The sequence below is a fragment of the Colletotrichum siamense genome (assembly GCF_013390195.1).
Source record: "Colletotrichum siamense strain Cg363 chromosome Unknown KSG_Cg363_contig04, whole genome shotgun sequence".
Lineage (NCBI taxonomy): Eukaryota > Fungi > Ascomycota > Sordariomycetes > Glomerellales > Glomerellaceae > Colletotrichum > Colletotrichum siamense.
The window spans coordinates 2,956,946-2,977,910 of record NW_023501017.1 but is presented as its reverse complement, the minus strand read 5'-3'; the positions used below and the strand labels follow the sequence as shown (position 1 = coordinate 2,977,910).

At 55.1% G+C, this 20,965-nt stretch overlaps 6 protein-coding genes across 6 annotated transcripts; 3 read left to right on the top strand and 3 right to left on the bottom strand.

Moving 5' to 3' along the window:
• Nucleotides 1-629: 629 nt before the first annotated feature.
• On the top strand, nt 630-1,730 carry cbp3 (CBP3-like protein; the record flags this gene model as incomplete). Its single annotated transcript, XM_036638569.1, has 2 exons — nt 630-1,053; nt 1,117-1,730. 2 exons carry the CDS (start codon nt 630-632, stop codon nt 1,728-1,730), a joined length of 1,038 nt encoding a protein of 345 aa, XP_036495892.1.
• Nucleotides 1,731-1,913: 183 nt separating this feature from the next.
• Nucleotides 1,914-2,631, bottom strand: DYR (Dihydrofolate reductase; the record flags this gene model as incomplete). The annotated part of the gene is made up of 2 exons (XM_036638568.1): nt 1,914-2,411; nt 2,497-2,631. The coding sequence occupies 2 exons, from the start codon at nt 2,629-2,631 to the stop codon at nt 1,914-1,916; spliced, it is 633 nt and encodes a 210-aa protein (XP_036495974.1).
• Nucleotides 2,632-3,501: 870 nt separating this feature from the next.
• Nucleotides 3,502-5,693, bottom strand: CGCS363_v006718 (uncharacterized protein; the record flags this gene model as incomplete). Its single annotated transcript, XM_036638567.1, has 4 exons — nt 3,502-4,255; nt 4,305-5,019; nt 5,076-5,449; nt 5,509-5,693. The coding sequence occupies 4 exons, from the start codon at nt 5,691-5,693 to the stop codon at nt 3,502-3,504; spliced, it is 2,028 nt and encodes a 675-aa protein (XP_036495973.1).
• Nucleotides 5,694-6,596: 903 nt separating this feature from the next.
• AOS1 (DNA damage tolerance protein RHC31) lies at nt 6,597-8,188 on the top strand (the record flags this gene model as incomplete). The annotated part of the gene is made up of 2 exons (XM_036638566.1): nt 6,597-6,960; nt 7,011-8,188. 2 exons carry the CDS (start codon nt 6,597-6,599, stop codon nt 8,186-8,188), a joined length of 1,542 nt encoding a protein of 513 aa, XP_036495984.1.
• Nucleotides 8,189-13,017: 4,829 nt separating this feature from the next.
• On the bottom strand, nt 13,018-16,349 carry CGCS363_v006716 (uncharacterized protein; the record flags this gene model as incomplete). The annotated part of the gene is made up of 3 exons (XM_036638565.1): nt 13,018-15,630; nt 15,696-15,791; nt 15,873-16,349. The coding sequence occupies 3 exons, from the start codon at nt 16,347-16,349 to the stop codon at nt 13,018-13,020; spliced, it is 3,186 nt and encodes a 1,061-aa protein (XP_036495982.1).
• Nucleotides 16,350-19,324: 2,975 nt separating this feature from the next.
• On the top strand, nt 19,325-20,437 carry bmt5 (25S rRNA (uridine-N(3))-methyltransferase; the record flags this gene model as incomplete). Its single annotated transcript, XM_036638564.1, has 1 exon — nt 19,325-20,437. One exon carries the CDS (start codon nt 19,325-19,327, stop codon nt 20,435-20,437), a length of 1,113 nt encoding a protein of 370 aa, XP_036495980.1.
• Between the last annotated feature and the right edge of the window lie 528 nt (nt 20,438-20,965).

Here is a 20,965-nt window from a genome sequence, read left to right as displayed (position 1 = left end):
GTCTGGCTCAGACTTTGCGAATAGACAAACACGAGATGGGCCGAAGCTTGTCGTCGTCATCACCTCTGTGCAACTTGGATACACCACGTGTGTGAGATAGAATTGCCGATAACCGCAATGGGAGGCGCGAATGGCGCAACTATATTTGTCGAACTCACCTCAAGACGGGAAGCTTGAGGCTGGAGATACCCGCCGGTCAATTATCAAATTTCGGAGTCCGTCTCCAGAATTTGAAGTTTCTGGTCCGAACACGCGATCAGTCGACTTGGCTATTCCTGGTCGCCAATAGAACTCTGCCAGTGTTCATGCAAGGAACGAGACTTCCCTAATAAAAGGTGTAATAAGGATAGTTAACGATATCGAGATAGCTTATAGCCACCGTGCGAAGTACACGTCACACCGTGAAAAGGTGAATGACCCGAAGTTCCGCCGATCTGGTACATGCGCGCTAGCTCGAAATTTCCAATTCGATGTGTTCATGAATTTTTTGGATGACGTTCAGACTTTGAGCCTCGCGAAGCCGGGCCCGAGCTGACCCAAGAAAAAGGCCCGCCCCAATTCGTCGATACCCTCCCCTGCAACATCGAATCTCATGCGCAGCTGAAATTCAATTCGAGCAACCTCGCAACATGGCCTGCCAGAGCTGCCGTTATCAAGCCCGGCTCCTAGCCCGGAGTCTTCGAGCCACTGCAGAACTTTCCAGTGCATCTTCGACTCAGAGTGCCTTCGCCCGCCGAGCGATAGCTTCTTCTGCCCCGGCAACCCAAACTACGAGTTCGACAGCGGCGAACGGAACGAGATATTTCAGCCAATCTGTGCCCAGGAAAGATGTTAAAGGCGCAAGCTTCAAGCAGGCGATCCGCGCGGGCATGCTCGCCGCGGCACCCAAGACGATGGCGGCTTCCCTGACGACGAACCGTCTCGAGGCGCTGTACGGGGCCTGCGCCAAGCCTGCCCTGTACAAGATTTCCGAGCAAGACCGCCACAACGAGACGGTGAGGATGACGGAGGACGGCGAGGAAGTCGGCGAGGCTCAGGGTCCCTGGCTCGAAGGTAGGCATAATACCCCGCCATAAGATATCCCAAGATGCTAACATGATTGCCCACCAAAAACAGCCCTCGACCTCCAGCCTTCATTCTCCTCCTGGTCCCAGACCACGATGCTGCACATGTACATCGTCCTGGCCCGCCTCCGCTGCCTCGACCGCGACGCGGCCCAGGCCCTGCAGCACCAGTTCATCGACCAGTTCTTCTTCGACTGCGAGCGCATGATGCACCTCAACCACGGCATGACGTCGTCCGCGCTGCGCCAGCGCTACCTCAAGGAGATATTCGTGCAGTGGCGCGGCCTCATCGCCGCCTACGACGAGGGCATCGTCAAGGACGACCGCGTCCTCGGCGCCGCCGTCTGGCGCAACCTGTTCAAGTCCCGCGAGGACGCCGACATGCGCCAAGTCGCCGCCGTCGTTGCGTGGATCCGCGCCAGCCTGCGCGACCTCGAGGCCGGCGCCGTGGAGGACCTGCTCGTGGACCCGCGGGCGGTGTTCAGACGGGATCTGAAGGACATGTTCAAGCTCGTGGACGCGTTTGCGCCGGAGCTGAAGGGGGAGTTTGGGACGCTAGGTGCACAAGGGGAGGAGTTGCCGCCGCCTGAGCCGGTTGCGGAGAGGCAGGGCGCGGTGTACGAGGAGGTTGAGTCATTAAAGGAGGCTGCTGCCAAGGTTTTGTAAAGGGCTGGAATACGCTTCTTCTGTGTACCATCATGGCAATACGCTTGTAATTCTGTACAATCACCGGCATACTAGAGGCGTCACCATGAATGATGATGCTTACGGCTCATGAGGGTCGTAAAAAGTAGACATGTCCACGGACCCCAAGTCTCCCGTTGAGACTCAATGAAAGAAAAACTCATCTTATGCCTTCTCCCACATCTGGAACTCATACCGCGTGCCGTTCTCCTCAATCTCGCCCTCCTCGACCTCCTCGCCAACCCACTCGTCCAGCTCCCGCTTCTCCCTCCTCTTCCACCCCTCCGCCGCGTCCTCGCCGCCAAGCTTAAGCGGGAAGAACGCATCGCACTCAAAGTCGCCCAGCACACTCGTCAGGAGCACCCGCTTCGCCTCGGGCAGCTCCAGCGCGGCCCCGTAGATCTGCGCGCCGCCGATGACGAAGACCTTGCTGCTGACCTCCGCACCGGGCCGGCCGCGCACGAAGGCGAGGGCCTGCTCGAGCGAGCCGACCTTGACGGGCTCCTTGTCGTAGTCCGCCGGGGTCGCGGCGGAGGAGTCGAAGGGAGGGTGGGAGCGGGAGATTACAATGTTGAGGCGGCCCTTGAGAGGGCGGAAGCGCGGGGGGATGCTGTCCCATGTTTTGCGGCCCATGATCACTGCGTTCTTTGCGCCGGAGGGGGCCTGGTGGTGTGTGTTAGTCTGGGTGCATTGGTGGTGTGTTGCGTCGCCGTCGGTTGAGTGAGGAATGAGGGCGGAAGAAGGTTACCTGAGCTGGAAGACTCTTGGTCACGCGCGCAAAGTAGGCCATCTCCTTTTTCAAACCCGTCCAGGGGAGGCCCCCCTTGGCTCCGATGCCCATGTTGCGCGTCGCCGCGACGATGAGTGTGAGTTCGTGGCTCATTTTTGATGACGTTGTGTGTTTTTGCGCTATGCTCCGCTTTCCAAATGGTAGGTTTGGTCAAACTCAGGCTTAGAGCAGTTGCTAAGTAGCTAGGTGTTGCGAAAATTAGGCTGGCTTGCTTGCTGTGTATGTTCACTGAGAAAGCAGCAGGATGAACGACGAATTGCGGTTCATTCTAGGTTTTGCGGGACGAGGTGAGGACGAAAATGGCTTGCACAAGGCGGGCGATTGGTGGGTTTGGTCCCCCCCCAACGAACCATCGAATCAGACTACACCTCCGAGACAAACCGCGACGACAACGGTCAAGACAACAAATTTGATCAGTTATCAGGACCTGGGAAACAAGTGTAGCATCTATTCGTGATATCTTCTAGAAACTTTTTCAAGTTCAGATTTATCGTCGCTGAGCGATGGAAGAAATTGGGGGACTCGCCTCAAGAAGAAAAGAAAAAAAGGGGGGGGAAAGTTTAAATGTCAAAAGAATTCATTTGAACCCTTAAACCCCACCGATCAGATATGGACACCAGGGCGCTGCGATTGCGCTGACCTGACCGCTGGGCCATTTTATTCTTCTCGCCGGTTGACAACAAAGCAGCAGAAGCAAGAACATATAGGCTGTCGCCTGAGATGAGAGCCATCGCCCCCGTCGTCTTTAGCCATGTCAGTCTGAACAGGGTTTTGTATCACGCCGAATCTCACGCTCAGGTGATGAAGCCTCGAATAAATTTATATGGTATATAATGATGTGATTTCTCATCACGATTCCAGTTTGCGCCACTGCCAAGAACTCCATTCGACGTCCCGTCATGAGTTATGAAGCCACCTTACTAAAATTAGGAAATTCATGTCGTGTTCATCCTCTCCTCGATCTCATCGCAGTTCCACCGAAGGGAAGTACCGAGGCCCCGCGAAACCCTTTGCGAGAACCGCTTGTATATCAATGTTGCTTCCAGATGCACGGCTGCTGCTCCACATCTTGAGGAGAATGAACCGCCCCGAGACTGGGGGGTCAAACCGTATGGTGCACTTGCTCTTGTCCTTCTCAATGAAGAACTTGGCGTGCGGCGCCATTAATTCACCGCCCACAGCTCGGACAGCTTCTTGGGTTGCCATCTGAGTGGCCTCAACAGCCTCTGCCAGAGACATATCCGACGGGTCTCGGCGTCTGTTGTTGAAGGAATAATCTTCAAAATCATACCTGTCCGACGCGAACGGGTTCCCATCATCGCTACTATCGCTTTCGAACGGCAGCGATCCGATTCTATTCGGTGCTCGCCTATTGACCGAGATTCTTGGTGTATCTTCGTCATCCGTCTCCTCATAGCTGCACTCGGTTGTGATGTTGAAAGGTGGCAGCTGACTTGTGAACTCTGCAGGTATTTGTGCCGTCCGCTGCTCGTTTTCGTCATCTTCCCCGTCCATACTGTACATCCGTCTCTGCCGAGTGTGTGTCCTGGTCACGGTAGTTCCGTCCTCATGGTGCCGAATAGAGATGATTGGGGCCAGCGGTCTTGTGGACGATGATCGGCCTGATCTCAATGAAGCATATTGAATCTCATATTGTGCCGTTCGCGTCAAGACCTCATCCTGGTGCATGGATACAAATACCATGCCCTCTCGTACACTACGAAAGCGTCAGTCACAATCTGTGGCTCTGCGCAAGGCCGACTTACGGCGAGGAGTAATTTAAAGCCGGAGCCTTGATCACGAGCTCTTTCAAACTGAACGGCGTCGCACCCTGGTGCTTCAGTATGATATTGCAACGATTAGACTGCGTGCAATAGACGGTCTTGTCGTCTCTTAGTATGTTGTCGTAAACATATGAAGACCCGTTTTCGAATAGTCCTCCGTCGCAGCTCAGGATTTCCATCTTCAGCTGGCCTGGCTCGACCTGGCCGTATCTTCCATATCGAAAACCCTTGAAACTCTGCGAGGCTCTTTCAGAATCCAGCTTCCTCCTCTTTACACGTCGGTTCTCCTCGGGGTACTCCTCCGACTGCGGAAGTGGTGACAGACTGGGTGGGGATAGATTTGGAGGCATCCTGGGCGGAGAAAAGGGCGATGAGCTGTACTGAGCTCTCTGATTCCACAATGCTCTAACCGCCTCCAAATCGTCTTCAGCGCCGACGTCGTGTCGCTGTCGGCCGTTCAAGGATCGAATAGTTCTGTAGCCAAAAACTGGGGGCAGTTGTGTGGCCGGGCGCCGGGAGTCGTCCTCTGGTCTTTGGTCGTTCTGCAGGGTCTCCAACAAGCCAGTCGCTTGATTACGGTTCCGTGAGCGCTCCAAGACAGGATCTGACGCCGATGAAATGAAAGCAGTCAGATCACTCAGGGTGTTGCCCACGAAGTTCCCCAGAAGTTCGTCGTATTCCGCCTGGAAGTGCCTGTCTGCCATCTGTCGTCGTGCGGCTCGGACGATGTCTCCCGTTTCGTCTGTGTCGTACGGATCTTCCTGATCTCCGTGGGATGCGTAAGGTTCAGCTCCCCAGAGACGGTGCCGAGGGGGGAGCGGGGGACGAGGGCCGCGGGTCGAAGGCAAGGGCGGTAGCGGGGGGAGTCTGCGATATGGCGGTAGGGGCGGAAAGTCTTGATCTCGCCGTTGAGGGTTCTGACTCGGATCTGGCCGCTGTGACGACATGCTTCGTCAGAGGACGATTTTGAGGGTCCAGCGACGCAGACACCAGAAGACAGGAGCGGCTCGCAAAGCTCGTCGGTCCTCGGTGTCAGGTGGCCAGAGGTCGCAGGAGGGTTGGCGGTACCGAATCGACGTAAGAAATGTGGGTTCGACGGGCGGTGGCTTCGGGGGAAGCTGACGGTGCTGAGGTCGTGGTCAACTGCACATCAAGCTGCAGGAAACCGGTCAAAGAATGCATGCACCTGAAGAACTGATTAGGTGACCAGGCGAACACGTCGGAAGCTGTGCAGAAGAGGAGTCGGCAGTTCGAGTCTGCAGGCTGCCGAAGATAGGGCTCGAAGACGAGGGCGGAACCTCCTCCACTGGGGGGTTTGCACTCACACACGAGGCGTTTGCAGGCGGGGGGCCGATCGGTGAAGGCTACCATTAATCGTCGCAAACGAGGAACGAGATGCTGATGGGTTCGAAATGCTCTAAGAGGTATGGAAGCGATATTTTCGAGAGAACCAGAGGATGCTGGCGCGAGTGGCCGTCGCAGCAGCTCGGCGTGTCGTCAGCAGGGCAGTAAAAGGCGGAAGTTGGTTGGTCGATGGTTGAAGTTGGATGGCTACTCGAAAGTCCAATCCAGCAGGAGGGAGGCAAGCAAACGAACAGTGTCAGTGGTGGGATCGCCCTGATGCACCCGCTAAAGTAAGCCCCTGGCCCTGTCCATCGCGGGGTTCCGTGCCTGTAAGAACTGCCCGTGATGCAGGGAAGGAGGCAGCGCCGATAATTGATAGCAGCTACTTCTGATTTGCACGTGTTCGTGCTGGAGAGTAAGGTACCAATTAAGCGTGGCTTTAGCGCGTTATCCGTGCCAGTCCGGGTTCTGCGTCGGACGTGCCTTGTGCCTTGGTCGTCACGTTAACAATTTCTGTTTGCTGGCGTCTCTGTCTCTGTCTCTGTCTCTCTTAGTGAACCTCTCCGGCCTTCAGCCTTGCTTTGCTTCATGAGCTGAGGCCTTATATCAACATCAACTCTTCAGCCGGCGACGTCATTTTAGCGACTTTATCTGCTCACTTGCGATTGCAGCAAAAGCTGCCTCCGACCCGAACACTGCGACCCTCGTAAACCCTCGCCTACGCCCAGCTCGCTCGATCCGGTTTCACTTTCCTCTCACCGATTCGCTGCGTCGCGCATCTCATCAGTCAGTGCCTGGCGCAAACTTATCTCAAGATCCCCCCCGACGAATCGGCTATCAGCTGAACTCGTCCAAACGACGCGACCACCACCGATTGCGCATCCATCGTGCCTTCCTCAGCCCATCTCAATTTCATCTCACTAGCTCAGCATGGAGGAGCAATCACAGCCTCAAGATAAGCCCGCCCCAGAGGCTGCTGCACCAGCGGTTGCGCCTGCCGCTGCAATTGAGACCAGCGCAGCACCTCCACAGCCCCAGCCTCAACAAGTCTCTATCCCAAGCCATCCCATGCCCGACATGGCCAACGGCTTCAACCCCAACTTGCATGCACCCATGGACCAGGTGCTTCCTGACGCTTTGCAGGAAGTCATGCCAGGAGCTATGCCGGAAATTCTCCCCGGCATGCTGCCTACGGGCGAGATGTTCATGCCTCAGCTGCTGCAGCCAGACGCGCAGCAAATGCTCATGAATAACGGCGCGTTGCCAAGTGTTCCTGCCAACGCGATGACCGCAGGTATGAATCTCTCACCTCCGTCTTTTTACGCCCTTATTGACCCTTTCCAGATGAGATCGCGCTCTACGACCGTCAGATCCGCCTCTGGGGTATGAAGGCCCAGGAGAAGATCCGCAACGCCAATATCCTTCTGATCACCATGAAGGCTCTCGCCAACGAGATCGCCAAGAACCTCGTTCTCGCCGGCATCGGCACTCTCACCATCCTTGACGGTGCCGTCGTCTCTGAGTCAGATCTTGGCTCGCAGTTCTTCCTTTCTGAAGAGGAGAACCACGTCGGCCAGAACCGCGCTCACGCTGCTGCCGCCGCTATTCGCAAGCTTAACCCGCGCGTCAATGTCCACGTCGACGCCGAGGGCATCAAGTCCAAGGGAACGAGCTACTTCTCTGCCTTTGACATCGTCATCGCTACCGACCTCGACCCCGACTCCCTGAACATCATCAACACCGCCACCCGTCTGCACCAGAAGTCTTTCTACGCCGCCGGCACCCAAGGCATGTACGGCTTCATCTTCTCCGACCTGATCGAGCATGACTACGTCATTGAGAGAGATCTCGGCAACATGGCAACCAAGCTGCAGCCCGAGACGCGGACCCGCAGCGTTGTTGCCGTGAACACGAAGAAGGAGGGCGGCAAGACTATTGAGGTGGTTACGAAGCGCGAACTCTACTCGACCTGGTACCTGGCTAGTGACGGTGCCACGTTGCCTGAGGAGTACGCCAAGAGCCCGCGTCGCAGGAAGGCCGTCAGCCCCGTCCTCTCCTGCTTGCGAGCTCTCTGGGATTTCCAGGTCCTCAACGGCGGTCGTCTGCCCAATCACAATAAGGAGGATTTGGGACTGTTCACCAAGCTCGCGACGGCCAAGCACGCCCAGCTCGGTCTGCCGTCCGAGACTCTCCGTTCAGAGGTCCTCAGGAGCTTCTTGCAGAACATTGGCAGCGAGATGGCACCCGTCACGGCCATTCTTGGAGGACAGCTTGCCCAGGATGTCATCAACGTTCTCGGCCAGACACAGCAGCCGATTCAGAACATGGTCGTCTTCGATGGTAACAGCATGGAGGCGTCAGTCTACCCGCTGCACCCTGTCGGTGAGCTGGGCAGGGGTTTGCTCTCTCTTGCTGCGCCGAGCGGTCTCATGCCGAACGGAGGTGCTATGGTCCCTGACCCTAGCATGATGATGAACATGGACGGCACGGTGGACTTTGGTAATGCCATCATGACTCAGTAAGCCGTCTATATCGCATTAGGTCAACCAGGCTATGATGGCAGCGCAGACTGCCACGCTTGGAAACCTCAAAATACATGGGCCGGGGTGGTGTGTACAACAATTTGACTGCCAGGAATTGAGTTACAGGATGCTCCATCTCAATACCTTCACCTGGAGAGGGAGAAATGGCTCGGAGATATGTAATATTAGCTACACTGTAATAAACCAAAAAGACGTTGCTGCGGCTCAGAGACGGTCGATCGGGTTCACTTGCGGGATGTGATCTTGAACTCTTCTGGTTCCATCTCGCTAAATGGTTCCATCTCGCTAGATGCATTGCCATTTGACAATTCTTTTGATGAACAGCAGTAATATTGGCAGAGGAAGCATCTCCCAGCAGGTTGAAAGGTATTATACACCGCATGATCAAGGGCCGTGGCTGCCCACTTGGTCCGGCGAGTCGAAGGACCTGCGATCACTAGATTACGAAGTGGAAAGCCGACGAGGAAAGATAAAGATTTCGAGCCGTTGATCTCTCATAAACCGCATAACGGCTGTTTGAAAAAGAATAATGGAAAAAAAAAAAAAAAAAAAGTGTTATACGCTCTGTGCCCATATGGAGCGTCGAACCAGAGCGCCGTGCAGATGTTAACAGAGCCATCTGACCAACGGTATATTTTTAATGCTGTGATCTACTGACCAGGCCATATGCCAGAAAGATGTCCCAGTAGCTGTTGAGATCCCAAGGTGATTTTTTCCCTAAGTAGGTAGACTCACAGTCTAGGCAGGAGGGGCGGGTGCTGCCTGCTTGCTTTCACGTTGCAACTCATCTAGGTAGGCAGCAAAAGGTGTTCGCTGTGAATCACTGCCTTTGTTCCCAGCTTTCAGGGTTCTCTGACCACTCATCTCAGATAAGGTTCCTGCGCAGGGATTGACAGACTGCCGTCAACCCCGTGTTCGCTCCTTCTGAGGGATCAAATCTACTCTCTCCTCACCCACAATGGTCACCATGTTCCACCTGCACTTTCCCAAATTTTGCGTGTATGACGCAGTGCCAGCCTACTTTCTGCCGGTCCTTGCCCAACATGTCAACACCTATGCAACTACGTCCCATCTCTGTTCTGTGATTATCCGGAGTCGTCATCACGGTCGTCTCCATCAGGTCGCTCACAGTATTTGCCACATGGTAGATTCTTCTTGTTTATGCCTTATAGGCAATCATGGCCTTGAGTCTGGAAAACTTCGGGAGTCAATGTCTACAAACCCTTCCCCCAATCTGCCGTCTCACGTATCCGTAGACTTTTGCGATATTTATGACCTCATCCCCTTTCCATTGCCAGCACATGCGAAAATACCTAATCTAAACCTAGCCAGGTTCACCTTTTGCTCAGTCTAATTTCTTCTCATGACACTAAATAGGACTGCAGGTAAATCTTCCCATATCCAGACTCTACATCTCTCCTACTGTGTGACCGTCCCAAGTCCCTCCTATTTCAGGGGCTTTTGCTAGGAGCAGCAGCTTGTTCTATTCAAAGCTCAAAGGTTTCGGCGTCTTCTTCAAAGCATCTACGTAGAATAAGTCAGGAGATGGGCAGTCTTTCGGTAGCTCACGTCACGGGACGAGTACTCGAGGTGTCATCCCGGGAAGACTTTGAACGTCTGCCATCTCATGAACCAACCTATGTTACTGACGCCAGGCCATGCAAGCACAATTTCGTTGCAGGAATGAGTATCGACAAGATTTTTATCTGTCTTATATTCACAAAGCAGTAAGTGTCACCTCATGAGCGGATGGTTGACTGTCAACCCAGTCAGCACTCCATCTGGACGACGTTATAAGACAATATCTCCTGTCCTTGGAGATCAGAAGTGGTACGCACGGCAAATCTTGTCTTCTTTCGCTTTCTACTTTCTAACTATAGAATAACAGAGACGAGTTTGGTGGAATGTTTCTTGGAATCAGACAAGATTGTTGACATGGAGCAAACATCCAACAGGCATTCCTAGTATAGTAACCAAAGGAAAATGCAAACCAACAGAGACGGAGATCGCAACTTGATATTTTGAACAGAGCCAGTACTCTTATCTACTAATATCATATAGCTTCGGTCGCAGCATGTCCAAGCCTAAGTAGGGTGAAGCAAGCGCAACACTATCGCACGTCCCGGCCATGGTCATTTGTTTGGCCAAGCCCTCAATGGAAAACCCTCCTTATTTAATACTAATTTCAAGCATTTTGTGTAATATATTCGAGTAGCTTTGAGACTACAGTAGCCCCTCGAGACGGCGCTGTAAATAGTGTCGAAACGTGATAGATTGTTTTGGGGTTTCTTTGGACGCGAATCGCGTTAGGCATCATTTCGGACATGTAAACAAAAGCGGTTCATTAGACATGTCCACCCTCTCATTTTATCACAACTTTGGTATCAAAAAGCAAATGGAAACCTGAGGACCGACCAGTTCTTATACGTCATCGTCCGTGATTGCATCTTTTGGGCATTCACGATGTTCAAAGGGGCTTCTCACTGGGATCGACTGAGGGGGTGCTCTCAGACAGTCAGTAGCCTTGGAGACGCGGCTATCCAGGAACAATAAGCTATCATCCGCATGATTTCGTGATTGTTTCCATAAGAAATGTTAGCTTCGTGTTTTGTATAGTTATTTCACTTGAGCTTGCAACACCATATGTCCATGTGTTACATTGATGGTCATATAAAGTTGTCACGTTTATGGTGGGAGTCTCATCAAGTATAACGGCAATAAGTCCGTATGTTTTCGTCTGGGCTGATTGGTTAGACATCCGATCAATCACAGATGGACGATAAGTAGATTTTGTAAAGACACAGCAGTTTGCTATGGTATTTGAGACTTTATATATCAAAGAGAGCAAAGGGCGTGGACAGGTTGATTGTCACTCCAGAACAAAAGCTAAGCCGAGGTCTCCTGCAGTGCTCTTTTCAAACACGAGTGACACACGACCTTTGATAATCACCACCCAAATATCGGCAGAGACTGCCATCAGCTAAGCATTTGGAGTTGATCATAGAGCTTTGACTTATATTCCGCGACGGAACGGCATCCAGGCGTCTGAAGTTAAGTAGACCGCAAGACTGACCTGCCTTCAGGGCCACTGGAGTTATCTATGTCTTGTAGCTTAGTGGTAGGTTGATCTCTTGGATGACAAGACCCAATGCGAGAATCCTTCGACGCGTGGGAGATCATGATTCGCAACATGCCGAAAGCAAGCCGGATTCCATTGATGCACGGTCGTGTCGAGGGATCAAGGCAAAATCGCGATAACTGCCACTCTTGTTTTCTTGACAGTATTCGCAGCACTGAGAATGCGTATGGCATCTAGTTCTATCAACATCAGCGAATCAAGTCGTACTTGTTAGGTCGTCGCCTTTGCTCTGTGATTCATAGGAGATACCAAGCTGACGACCACGGCGATCTACGAAGAAAGGTTTTTTTGTCGACTTCGTGACCTACGCAAGACGCCGTCAACATCTCAAAAACTTGCTCTCGTGAGTATCGATATACCCTAGTACGAAAGACCAGTGAAGAGGCTGGATTGCGAATTTCTAGAATGGGCATATAAAGGCCCAACTTTTAATATGACCTCATTTCAGTAACCGACCGACTTCCATGCGTCTCAGGGGACATTCTATAAAATATGGTGTAGGCACCAATCTAGCAACACCTTTCGTTCGAAAATGAAATCCACGGGCCAGTCGAGAAATGCCAGAGAGTCTCTGATCTCTATGCTGCTGCTGGTGCTATTGCTGCTGCGGTTGGATTGTCCTTGATGGCGCAGGCGGCCGACCGGAACTCGGTTTCGGCACGCCGTCCCCCTACTTCGTTTCATGATTATTGATGATCAGTATTCACATTGGACATGCACACCCCGACTTCTGCTGATTCGTATTTAAGGAACACTGGCCACGAGCATAGACATGCCACAACATCTAACATCGGGCTGCCGGCAAAACGCCTGATTATCGACGACGACAGGGCTTCTTCGCAGCATCTTCAAGGATCTACGACCAGTCTTCAGAAGCCATAGAAGGGCCGTGGGGGTGGCAGTCCCTCGAACATACTGGCATATCACATAACATCAGCACACGGGGAGAATCAACTTTGAGAACCAATCCATTTTTTTCGTATTCATTATCATGCCAAATCTATTGGAGTACTTTGACTCCGGCCTTTCGGCCCTAGCTCTCATATCCTTTAGAAAGCCTCCACCGACTTTTCAGCCCTAGCTCTCAGTCAAACTTCAAAGCGAGACAGACATTCCCTCGCTGCGAAGGAGCCATCCTGACTTTTCAGTCCTAGCTCTCAATCGTTCCAACGGGAGATCACACTCCCTGGTATAAACCAAAGCTAATCAAGATAATAATACAAGAGGTTTTCGCTTTTCCTATCCCTTTCCTCTGTGTGCAAAATATGTTTGTATGAATCGTGTGCGGTTGTTCTTTAACCCTTTGACTCCGGGGTTGGGCGATAGATTTTGTCTAATGTGAAGACTGCCTTTTATGGCTTCAAAGCCAAGGGCTCGATAATGGCTCGAAAAGTAGATGTTCTGGCGGCTGGTGCACTCGTCTTGGTTCAGCTCCAACAGTATTGGTAGCAGGCTAAAGGGTAGTTTTGCCTGCAGTTACGTTGCAAGATTCTTCTTGAACCGATGCTGCCGCGGTGGCAGCTCGAGTAGCATACCCCTCGGGTCTCGGGTTCTTCTTGGGACGGCCGCGACCACGCTTGGCAGGCTCCGGTCTAAGGGCAGGGAGGATCTCCGACTTGCCAGACTTGGGCGCGGCAGACTTTGGTCCACGAGGGCCAGGCTTCTGCTTCTAGCGAGAGCCCCGACGCTCGTCTCCATTCTCCTCGGCACGCTGGCGCTGAATCTTGTTGTTGTTGATGTTCCAGCCGCGGATTTGAATGGGGGCTCTACGCGGTGGGGGCTCGGTCGGGGCGTAATCCTTGATGTTCTCCTTGTAGTCGTACTGCACTGTACGCAACTCTGGACCCGTGGGCCAGCCAACCCGGTGAGGGGGAATAGGCGCCGGTGCCAGCTTGGGGTACCGGCTGTTTGGGCCGGCAGAGCTGGGAGTCGACGAACCGCTGCCCGCCCTGCTTCTCGGGGGAGGCTCATTGGGCTGCTGCTGGATGAACTGCAGCGAAGGAGGGCTCTGCACAGGAGCGACGGAGGCATTGGTCGGGGACATGCCCGGGGGAGCATAAGATTGCTGCTGAGGAAGCGGCGGAGGCTGCGCTCCGGGGTATGGGGGGTACGGCTGCATCATGGGCAGACCAGGCTGTTCGTTAGTGTAGCCATTGTGGTAAGGTCTCGGAGGACCAGGAGGATAGAAAGAGCCGCTGTTGGAGCTCATGTACGGGGGCGGGGGCTGCTGTTGAGCCTGCTGGTGCTCAGGCGGAATGCTCTCCGGTGCGGCGGGTGCGCTCTTACGGCCTCTAGACGGGCGCAGAGGCGGCAGCGGGGAGCTTCTGTCTTGGGCAGGATTCGTGAAAGGCATGCGGGATGAGGAGCCTGCTTGTTGCATCTGCGAAGGGGCGGGCGGCAGAGGTCCTCCCTGCATTGGCATGCCCGACATGTGGTACGGCTGCTGAGGCTGGCTGTACGCGGTGTTGTGGTAGTCGTGATGCCCAGGCGGCGGTCCCTCCATGGGCGCAGAGTAGAGACGTGGGTCAATCATGGGATCCACAGGCGGGTACTGTTGCTGCGGGTGAGGAGGCGGCATATGCTGTTGCTGCTGCTGCTCGTAATAGGAAGCATTGTGCTCGGGATACATAGAGTGACGGCGGCCGTCGTTCGGGGTCTCGATGGAAGCCCTCATCTGTGATATCTCAACCGGACGAGCGGGGGGTAGCTGATGCTCGATAGATTGATGAATCCGAGTGTCCGGTCCAGGCGAGGCAAGACGGGGCTCCACCCAGCCACCAGCGTTCGGAGGAGGCAATGACATCTGTGAGTCGGGATGGGCAGCCTGCATAGGGTAGGCGGGCTCCATGTGGTGAGGAGGAGCATCCATCGGGGCAGCATAGACCGGAGGAGGCGCATCTGCCATCGGCACGTCGACAGGCTGTTGTTGGTAGTCACCGGTGATGGCGCCAGCCAGCAACAATAGTGCCGAAGTGTCAGCCGACTCGGTCACGGTGTTGGCGATGACGGGCGTAGGCGGGGCTTCAGTCGCCGGCTCAGAATCGCCAAAGATATCCCGAATTGCGTCGTACGCACGGGTCGTGGTTCTGGCCGGTGTAGGAGGCTGGACGACAACTGGCTTTTCCTCGACAGGGTTGACTTCCTTCTCCTCTCCCTCAACCGCCTCGGCGGCGCTGACGAGGTCATCAAGACCAGCAATGTTGAGAGCGGAATCATTGCAAGGGAGGGGAGATCCAGCGGGAGTCTCCTCGACGCTCTGGGATTCTTTGATGGACTCGGCAAGGGCTCTTTGCTCGGCATAATCGGCGGCAATGTCCTTGAGCTGCTTGAGTTCCTCTCCCTCGATGTCTTCCTCGGCGATTTCGTACTGATCGCAGACAGCAAAGAGGACGTCGGCCATCGAGTCCCGGACTGGCTTTTCCTCAAGTGAGGTGTCAACCTTCGCCACGGGCGCATAACGCGAGGCGTGGATGGCCCGGCCAGATGTGGTGAGATAGACAGTCGGATGCATAGGGTCGGCCTCCTCCTTGGGAGGCTCGGCGTCGTTCTTGCTGGTAGGAAGGAAGTAGCCATAGCGAGGGTGGACGCCGTGCTTCTCGACAAGGTCCTTATCCATGTCGTCGTCCTCAACAAGACGTGCATCCCAGCGAGCGAGCAGAGGGTCGTAGTGCCAAGTGTTGGAGTTGGGCTTGCCGAAGTACTTGCCTCGCTTGGCGACCGTGGCGCCGTGCTTTGCAGAGTTTGTCGAATCGCGATAGCCAATTTCGTCATCGTCAAACTGGAAAGTAGGCGGCACAATAATGCGGTTGGCAATCATGGCTCCGTTCTTGGCTGGTGGGCGGTTGACTTGTCTGCAGCCATACTCATCCGGCTCCGAAGCCTTCGCAGGCAGCGGAGGTTCTCTCTGATCGGCGGAGACCGGGCCCTCGGGGACAGGCGTGCTCTCATTAGACTCATCCTCGACGGGAGCGTGCTGCGCCGACATGATGCCCGCAATGTGATTAGCAGGCGCGACATCACCGGCGGTCCGCTTGGAGGCGGGCTGGCCGTCGGGCTGGTCTCTGGCCTTGCGCTTGGTCCGTGGTGCAGCGGCGGTGGGCGCTGCCGCGGTTTCTTTGTGTTGAGGCTCCGCCCAGGCAGCCTGGCGGAGGGCGTGAGCCTCAGTGCCCTCAATGAGTTGAGGGTAGGGCACGAGATGGCCGTCGACGTAGACTTCATAGATGCCAAACTCTGAGGCTTCCTTGTCTGAAATTTGTTTGTAATTCCAGCCGCCGTCGACGAGCTGAGGGGGCACGCGTGAGCAAGCAGGCCACACGACGACCGAGTGAGAAATGGTAAGATACTTACGTCAATAGGCAGGCCATGGTCATGGAGATACTCCAAAAGATCGAGGCGATGAATCTGCGCATCCAAAAATCTGTCTTCAAGATCCTCAAGTCCGTTCTAATGCCGCGGATCACCGCCAGTTAGCGGACGACGACCAGGGTAAAAAACATGACATGTCAGTCCGGGGTTCACACGTACCTCGAAAATCTCTTGCACGGCCTCGCGCTGCATCTCCTTGGCGGCGAGGACCATCTTCTGGTCAATCCCAAGCTTGGTCTTTGCGACGGCGAGTCTCTTGGTGAAGCGATCTTGGAGGTGATCAGTGACCACGTCAAACTCTGGCACCGACGTGTAGTAATCGCCGTCCTTGGTCAGTCTTCTGACGGTCCGCGTCGCCAAGTCTTGCAGCGCAGGCTTTACGGCATTAGCCAAAGCCGCATACTGAGCCTTGAGCTCGCGTTGACGCTCGTAGGCAGCCTGGACTTTGTCGTCGCTGAACTGCTTGAAGCGGCCGCGTCGACCGGTCCCGGCTGTGGGCGCGGGTTTGGGTGCTGCCTCTTTTCTTGGGACGGCGGGTCTCCTGCCCCTGCCTCTACCTCTGCCTCTGGTCGCTCTAGGCGTCGGCTGAGGCGTCGGCGTCGAAGCAGACTGCTCCGGTGTTTCTGTGTCCGACATGATGGCGGTGATGGCCGTTCATGAAAGATACGTGACAGACTGGGGGGAAGGAAATGGGGGTAAGTGGAGGCAAAAGTGAGAGCGGGTAAGTGTGTAATGAGACGTGTGAGGGTAGGAGAGATGAGATCAGTTAAGCGGCCGGCAGAAAAATCGAGAGACTCTCTGTCGGCCGGTCAGTGAGTCGCTTCCCTGGTGCGTGAGCCAGCGCGACTGTCTATCTCTCTCTCGGGGAAGGAGGGAGGACGGTGAAGAGTGTGTAGAGTCTTTTGGTTGAAGAAGTTCGTTGTTGGCTGAGAGTTGTTCGGAGAAAGACGAGGGTGTGGATTGGGCCAGCGGGAACGGGTGTGGGCTAAGAAAAAGCAGCCGCCTGGCCTTTCTCACTGATGTCTCTCGCAACGACCGAGAATTACTCGACGAGCAACCAATCTGAGCAGGGTAAAAATGTGATCGCGATAAAGATGAGAAGCTTCCGCAGCGACCGCTGTAGGTGAGAATGGGGCGGCGAAAGCGGTGTTGAAGTGCGTCGTGGACCAAGAGTGCTGCGATTTTCCCCTTCTTGCCTTTTGCAAAGAATAATACCGAGCGTACCAGGCCAGGCGGAGCGCAGCAGAGCGGTGCAGTGGCAGGAGCAGACCAGACGTGACCACCCTGCTACAGCGAGGCGGAAAGGCAAGGCCCAGCCCAGCACACTTACACCAATCTGGTAGGAGTCGGCAGGATTTCTCCGTCGCTGATTCGTCCGGAGTGCCTGATAATCCGGTAGCCGGAAATAGTTTCTCACCCCTGTCGAAGGGGGAAGGTACTGGGTACTTGCACCGCCTGCCATCTGGCAGTGTACGGCCGCGTACTCTGGTCACCCACCGGCCGCCCAGGTCACAGTTACTCGCTCTGGGGCAGAGTCAGGGCCCGTTCAGCTCAGTGTAAGCCTTTTGCCCGCGATTTGCTTTGCTTCGCTGTACTGCGTACTGCGACTGTGCCTCGCCTTGCTCTGTCCTGCTTCGTTGGCTATGGGCCGCTCAGGTCCTCGAAACGGTGGATTTGCGACTTGGCAGGCCAACCGACAAGAATGCCTGAGATGCGGACTTTGGTAACAGACTCAGTCAGAGGCATGTATTTTGCTCTGGTGTACGTAGTAGTTCTCCTCATCCTCTGATTCAGCAGCAGCCCATTCGCCCTCCCTCGTCCCTCCGTCCATCCTGCTCAACAGTCACCAACACTGCCGCCCGCTCCGGCAGACGAATCGACTCGATTCGGTATTTAGGCGGAGTGACTGGCGTCTAATGGGAATTGATTGTATGACGACGAGCATTGCAAGCCAAGGTGTCGCATCGTCGCATAATAACCACCGCCGGATGCAGAACCACACACACGCGCCAGAGTCAAGAGTCAGCAGCAGACAAACAAGCATTGAAAACCCGTGTCTAGCATCAACCGTCAAAGAGATGGACAAAAACCCAAGTCGTGGCCGGCGAGGATGTGGCCTGTCCCCCCGTCCCATCCCTCTGACGTGACGAAAGCCACACCCAACAGCCAGTGCCCGTTTTTTTACTACCCCCAGACAGACCCAAAGCAAGAAAAACCCACGCTTTGCGCACAAGAGAAACTTCCGCTACCGTCACGGTTTTGGAAACGGGGCCACGCCGTTGACTGCCGAGTGGCGATCCGGCCTGGTCCTGCGGTTGATGACGGGGAGATCCGTTGGAATCCTTTGGTAATCGCGCATCCTGTCAAGCCGGATACTTTTTCCTCTGCTTTCTTTTTTTAATCTCACCATGATGGCGGCTCCCAAACAGACATTTTTCTCAACCCCCAGTCCCAAGTTCGGACGAGTCGGACGGGGGGCACTTTTCCAGGACCTTGTCCCGTCCGGAAGTGGGCCCTATTGCACCCAGATCCCGAGCTCCAGCCGGGTCTCTCTCTTGTCTCCAGCCTCTCCAGTAGTCTAGCAACCAGATGCAAGATGGTGTTGGTTGTGGCTAATGAGATCCCATAATGCAGAAGGCAATGGCACCAGATTACGTGTGTTCCCGAGGTGTTTTACGGCGCCCGTTGGCTTTGGCAGCCACAGCCATCTGTTGACATTCATGTTTGAATGAGTGCAAGGCAACCACCTGCGCCTGGCAACAGAGCAAACACAGACCTGGAATGCTGATTGCTGAATTATCATCCCTTGCGTCTGCTAAGGTGCTCAACACCCAAGGTTCCGTAAGCCTCATTTGAGAGTATGGTCCACCAAGGGGGTAAGAAGAGACGAGCACACGATGGCCTCCCAAACGCTCACTCAGCGATGGCTCATCAAGCTCACGAGATGCATCAAATCAACCAATCCCTCGAGAAAACGTCACCTTACAGCAATGCAACACCGAAAATCTCCTCTCCCTGCAAGAAAAAACCACTTGAAGTCCCAATGGTACCAGAGAAAAAATAAAAGTCCACACCGCACAACACACACGCCCCATGGTGGAGCTCCATTTACCCACCGCAAAGTCCCTGAACCAGCACCTTACAACTCTGTTAACGTGGTGAAGTACCGTGTACACGCTCCCGCCCCGGCGCGTCTCCAGTTCCCAATCGACGCTGGAGCACCCCCTGCGGTTCTCCATAATCCGGTGTCGCCCCGTCCAGGGGGTAGGGTGGCAGAAGCTTTGTCGCGCGGTGCCTGCTGGGAAAAGGCCAAAGAGCCCAGCCACGGACGACGGCGGCGGGGGCCACTTGCGACCGGCTGAACCTCGTCTATTCCCGAGCCGCCGGGGCGCGCTACACCTTCGGTCAACGACCTCTCATACCGCCCGGGCAAAAAAAGTTGTCGGTGACTGTGGGGTAAAGTAACTTCAGTCGGCGCGACACCACCACACGAATAGCTTCACCACACGACGTCGCAAACGACGACAACCGCCCTTGACGATCCCCTTCCGGCTCGAATCGCACATACACACTCGCCCAACCCCCGCGACACCCAATTGACAATCACAGCCATGGGGAAGAAGCGCACCGCCAGCCAGATCACGCACAAAAACCACTTCGTCGACTCCGCCAAGAAGAGGAAACCAAACGGCCCTCCTTCGAACAGCAAGAAGTCTAAACAGCCCGCCAACGACAACCCCGCAAAGAAGAAGGCGCAGCAGCAGTACCACCAGAACCAAGAGCCCGTCATCCCCTTCTCGCCCGAAGACGCGATCCTCCTTATTGGCGAGGGTGACCTCAGCTTCGCCGCGAGTCTGGCGACGCATCACGGCTGCCGCAACGTCACGGCCACCGTCCTCGAGAAGAACGAAAAGGAGCTGCTGGAGAAGTACCCGCACGCCGACGAGAATATTGCCCAAATCACCAACCCCGGGAGCAAACCCAAAACCAAGGCAGAGGGCGACAGCGGTGACGGCGAAAACGACGACGAAAACGAAGATGCGAACGAAGACTCCCCAGCGGCAGACGAGGAGGAAGACGATGAAGACGCCGAAGACAAACCCTCCCTGCCTCCCAACAACAACAAGATCCTCTACAACATCGACGCGCGCACAATGAAACCCTTCACCCGGCGCACCACCTCCCAGAACCACCACGGCACCGCCACGACCACGAAACACGGCCTCTACAAGCGCATCATCTTCAACTTCCCCCACGTCGGCGGCAAGTCCACCGACGTCAACCGCCAGGTCCGCTACAACCAGGAGCTCCTCGTCGCCTTCTTCAAGTCCGCCCTGCCCTCCCTCGCGCCCCGCGGCACCCTCGTCGTCACCCTCTTCGAGGGCCACCCCTACACCCTCTGGAACATCAAGGACCTCGGCCGCCACGCCGGCCTGCAGGCCCTGCAGAGCTTTCGCTTCCACGCCCGCGCGTACCCGGGGTACAGGCACGCGCGCACTCTCGGCGTCGTGCGGGAGAAGAAGGGCACCGGCGAGGCGAGCGGGAACGCGTGGAGGGGCGAGGACCGGCCCGCGCGGAGTTTTGTGTTCATGAGGACCGGCGAGGCGCCCGAGGCGCTGCCGGCGCAGAAGAAGAAGAAGAGAAAGGGCGGGGAGGAGAGTAGCAGCGACGAGGAGTCGGATTTCGACGACGAGGTGGGGGATATCGAGGATGACTTTGAGTGAGGGGATTTGCATGCGTGTCTACGGGATCTCGTTTTCTTGGGTTGGAGCATCATTTGCGTGAGGCATACAGCACGACGGCATGGGCATTAGACACTCTCGATCGGTTTTTAATCAGGCATGGGTACCACGGCGTTCTTCAGGAAAGGGAAAAGTCAAACAAATTTGGAGGAGCTTCACAGCATTTCAAAAGCCAGATACCATGCTTGTTACTTGTGCAATTAGCCTCCGTCTTGGGGCTTGCACGACAAGAAAAATCATTTCTCAGAATTTAACAATATGCCATTATGCCATGACCACGTATGGTAATGTGGGTATGCTTTTCAGGGTCCCCTCAGGGCCCTCGTGAGAGAGAAATAAGCAACGCCGCCGTCCTTAAACCCGCCCCCCTGCCTGCCTGCCTGCCGAGAAACCCCATGCTAGAATGCCGCCTGTGTTCCCACCTGTACATGCCTGATCAAGGGGAAAAAGTTGTGTTGATGCTGAATACGCAGATATAGCTTCCGCAAGCCCGCGTGACCGTCTGCTCCT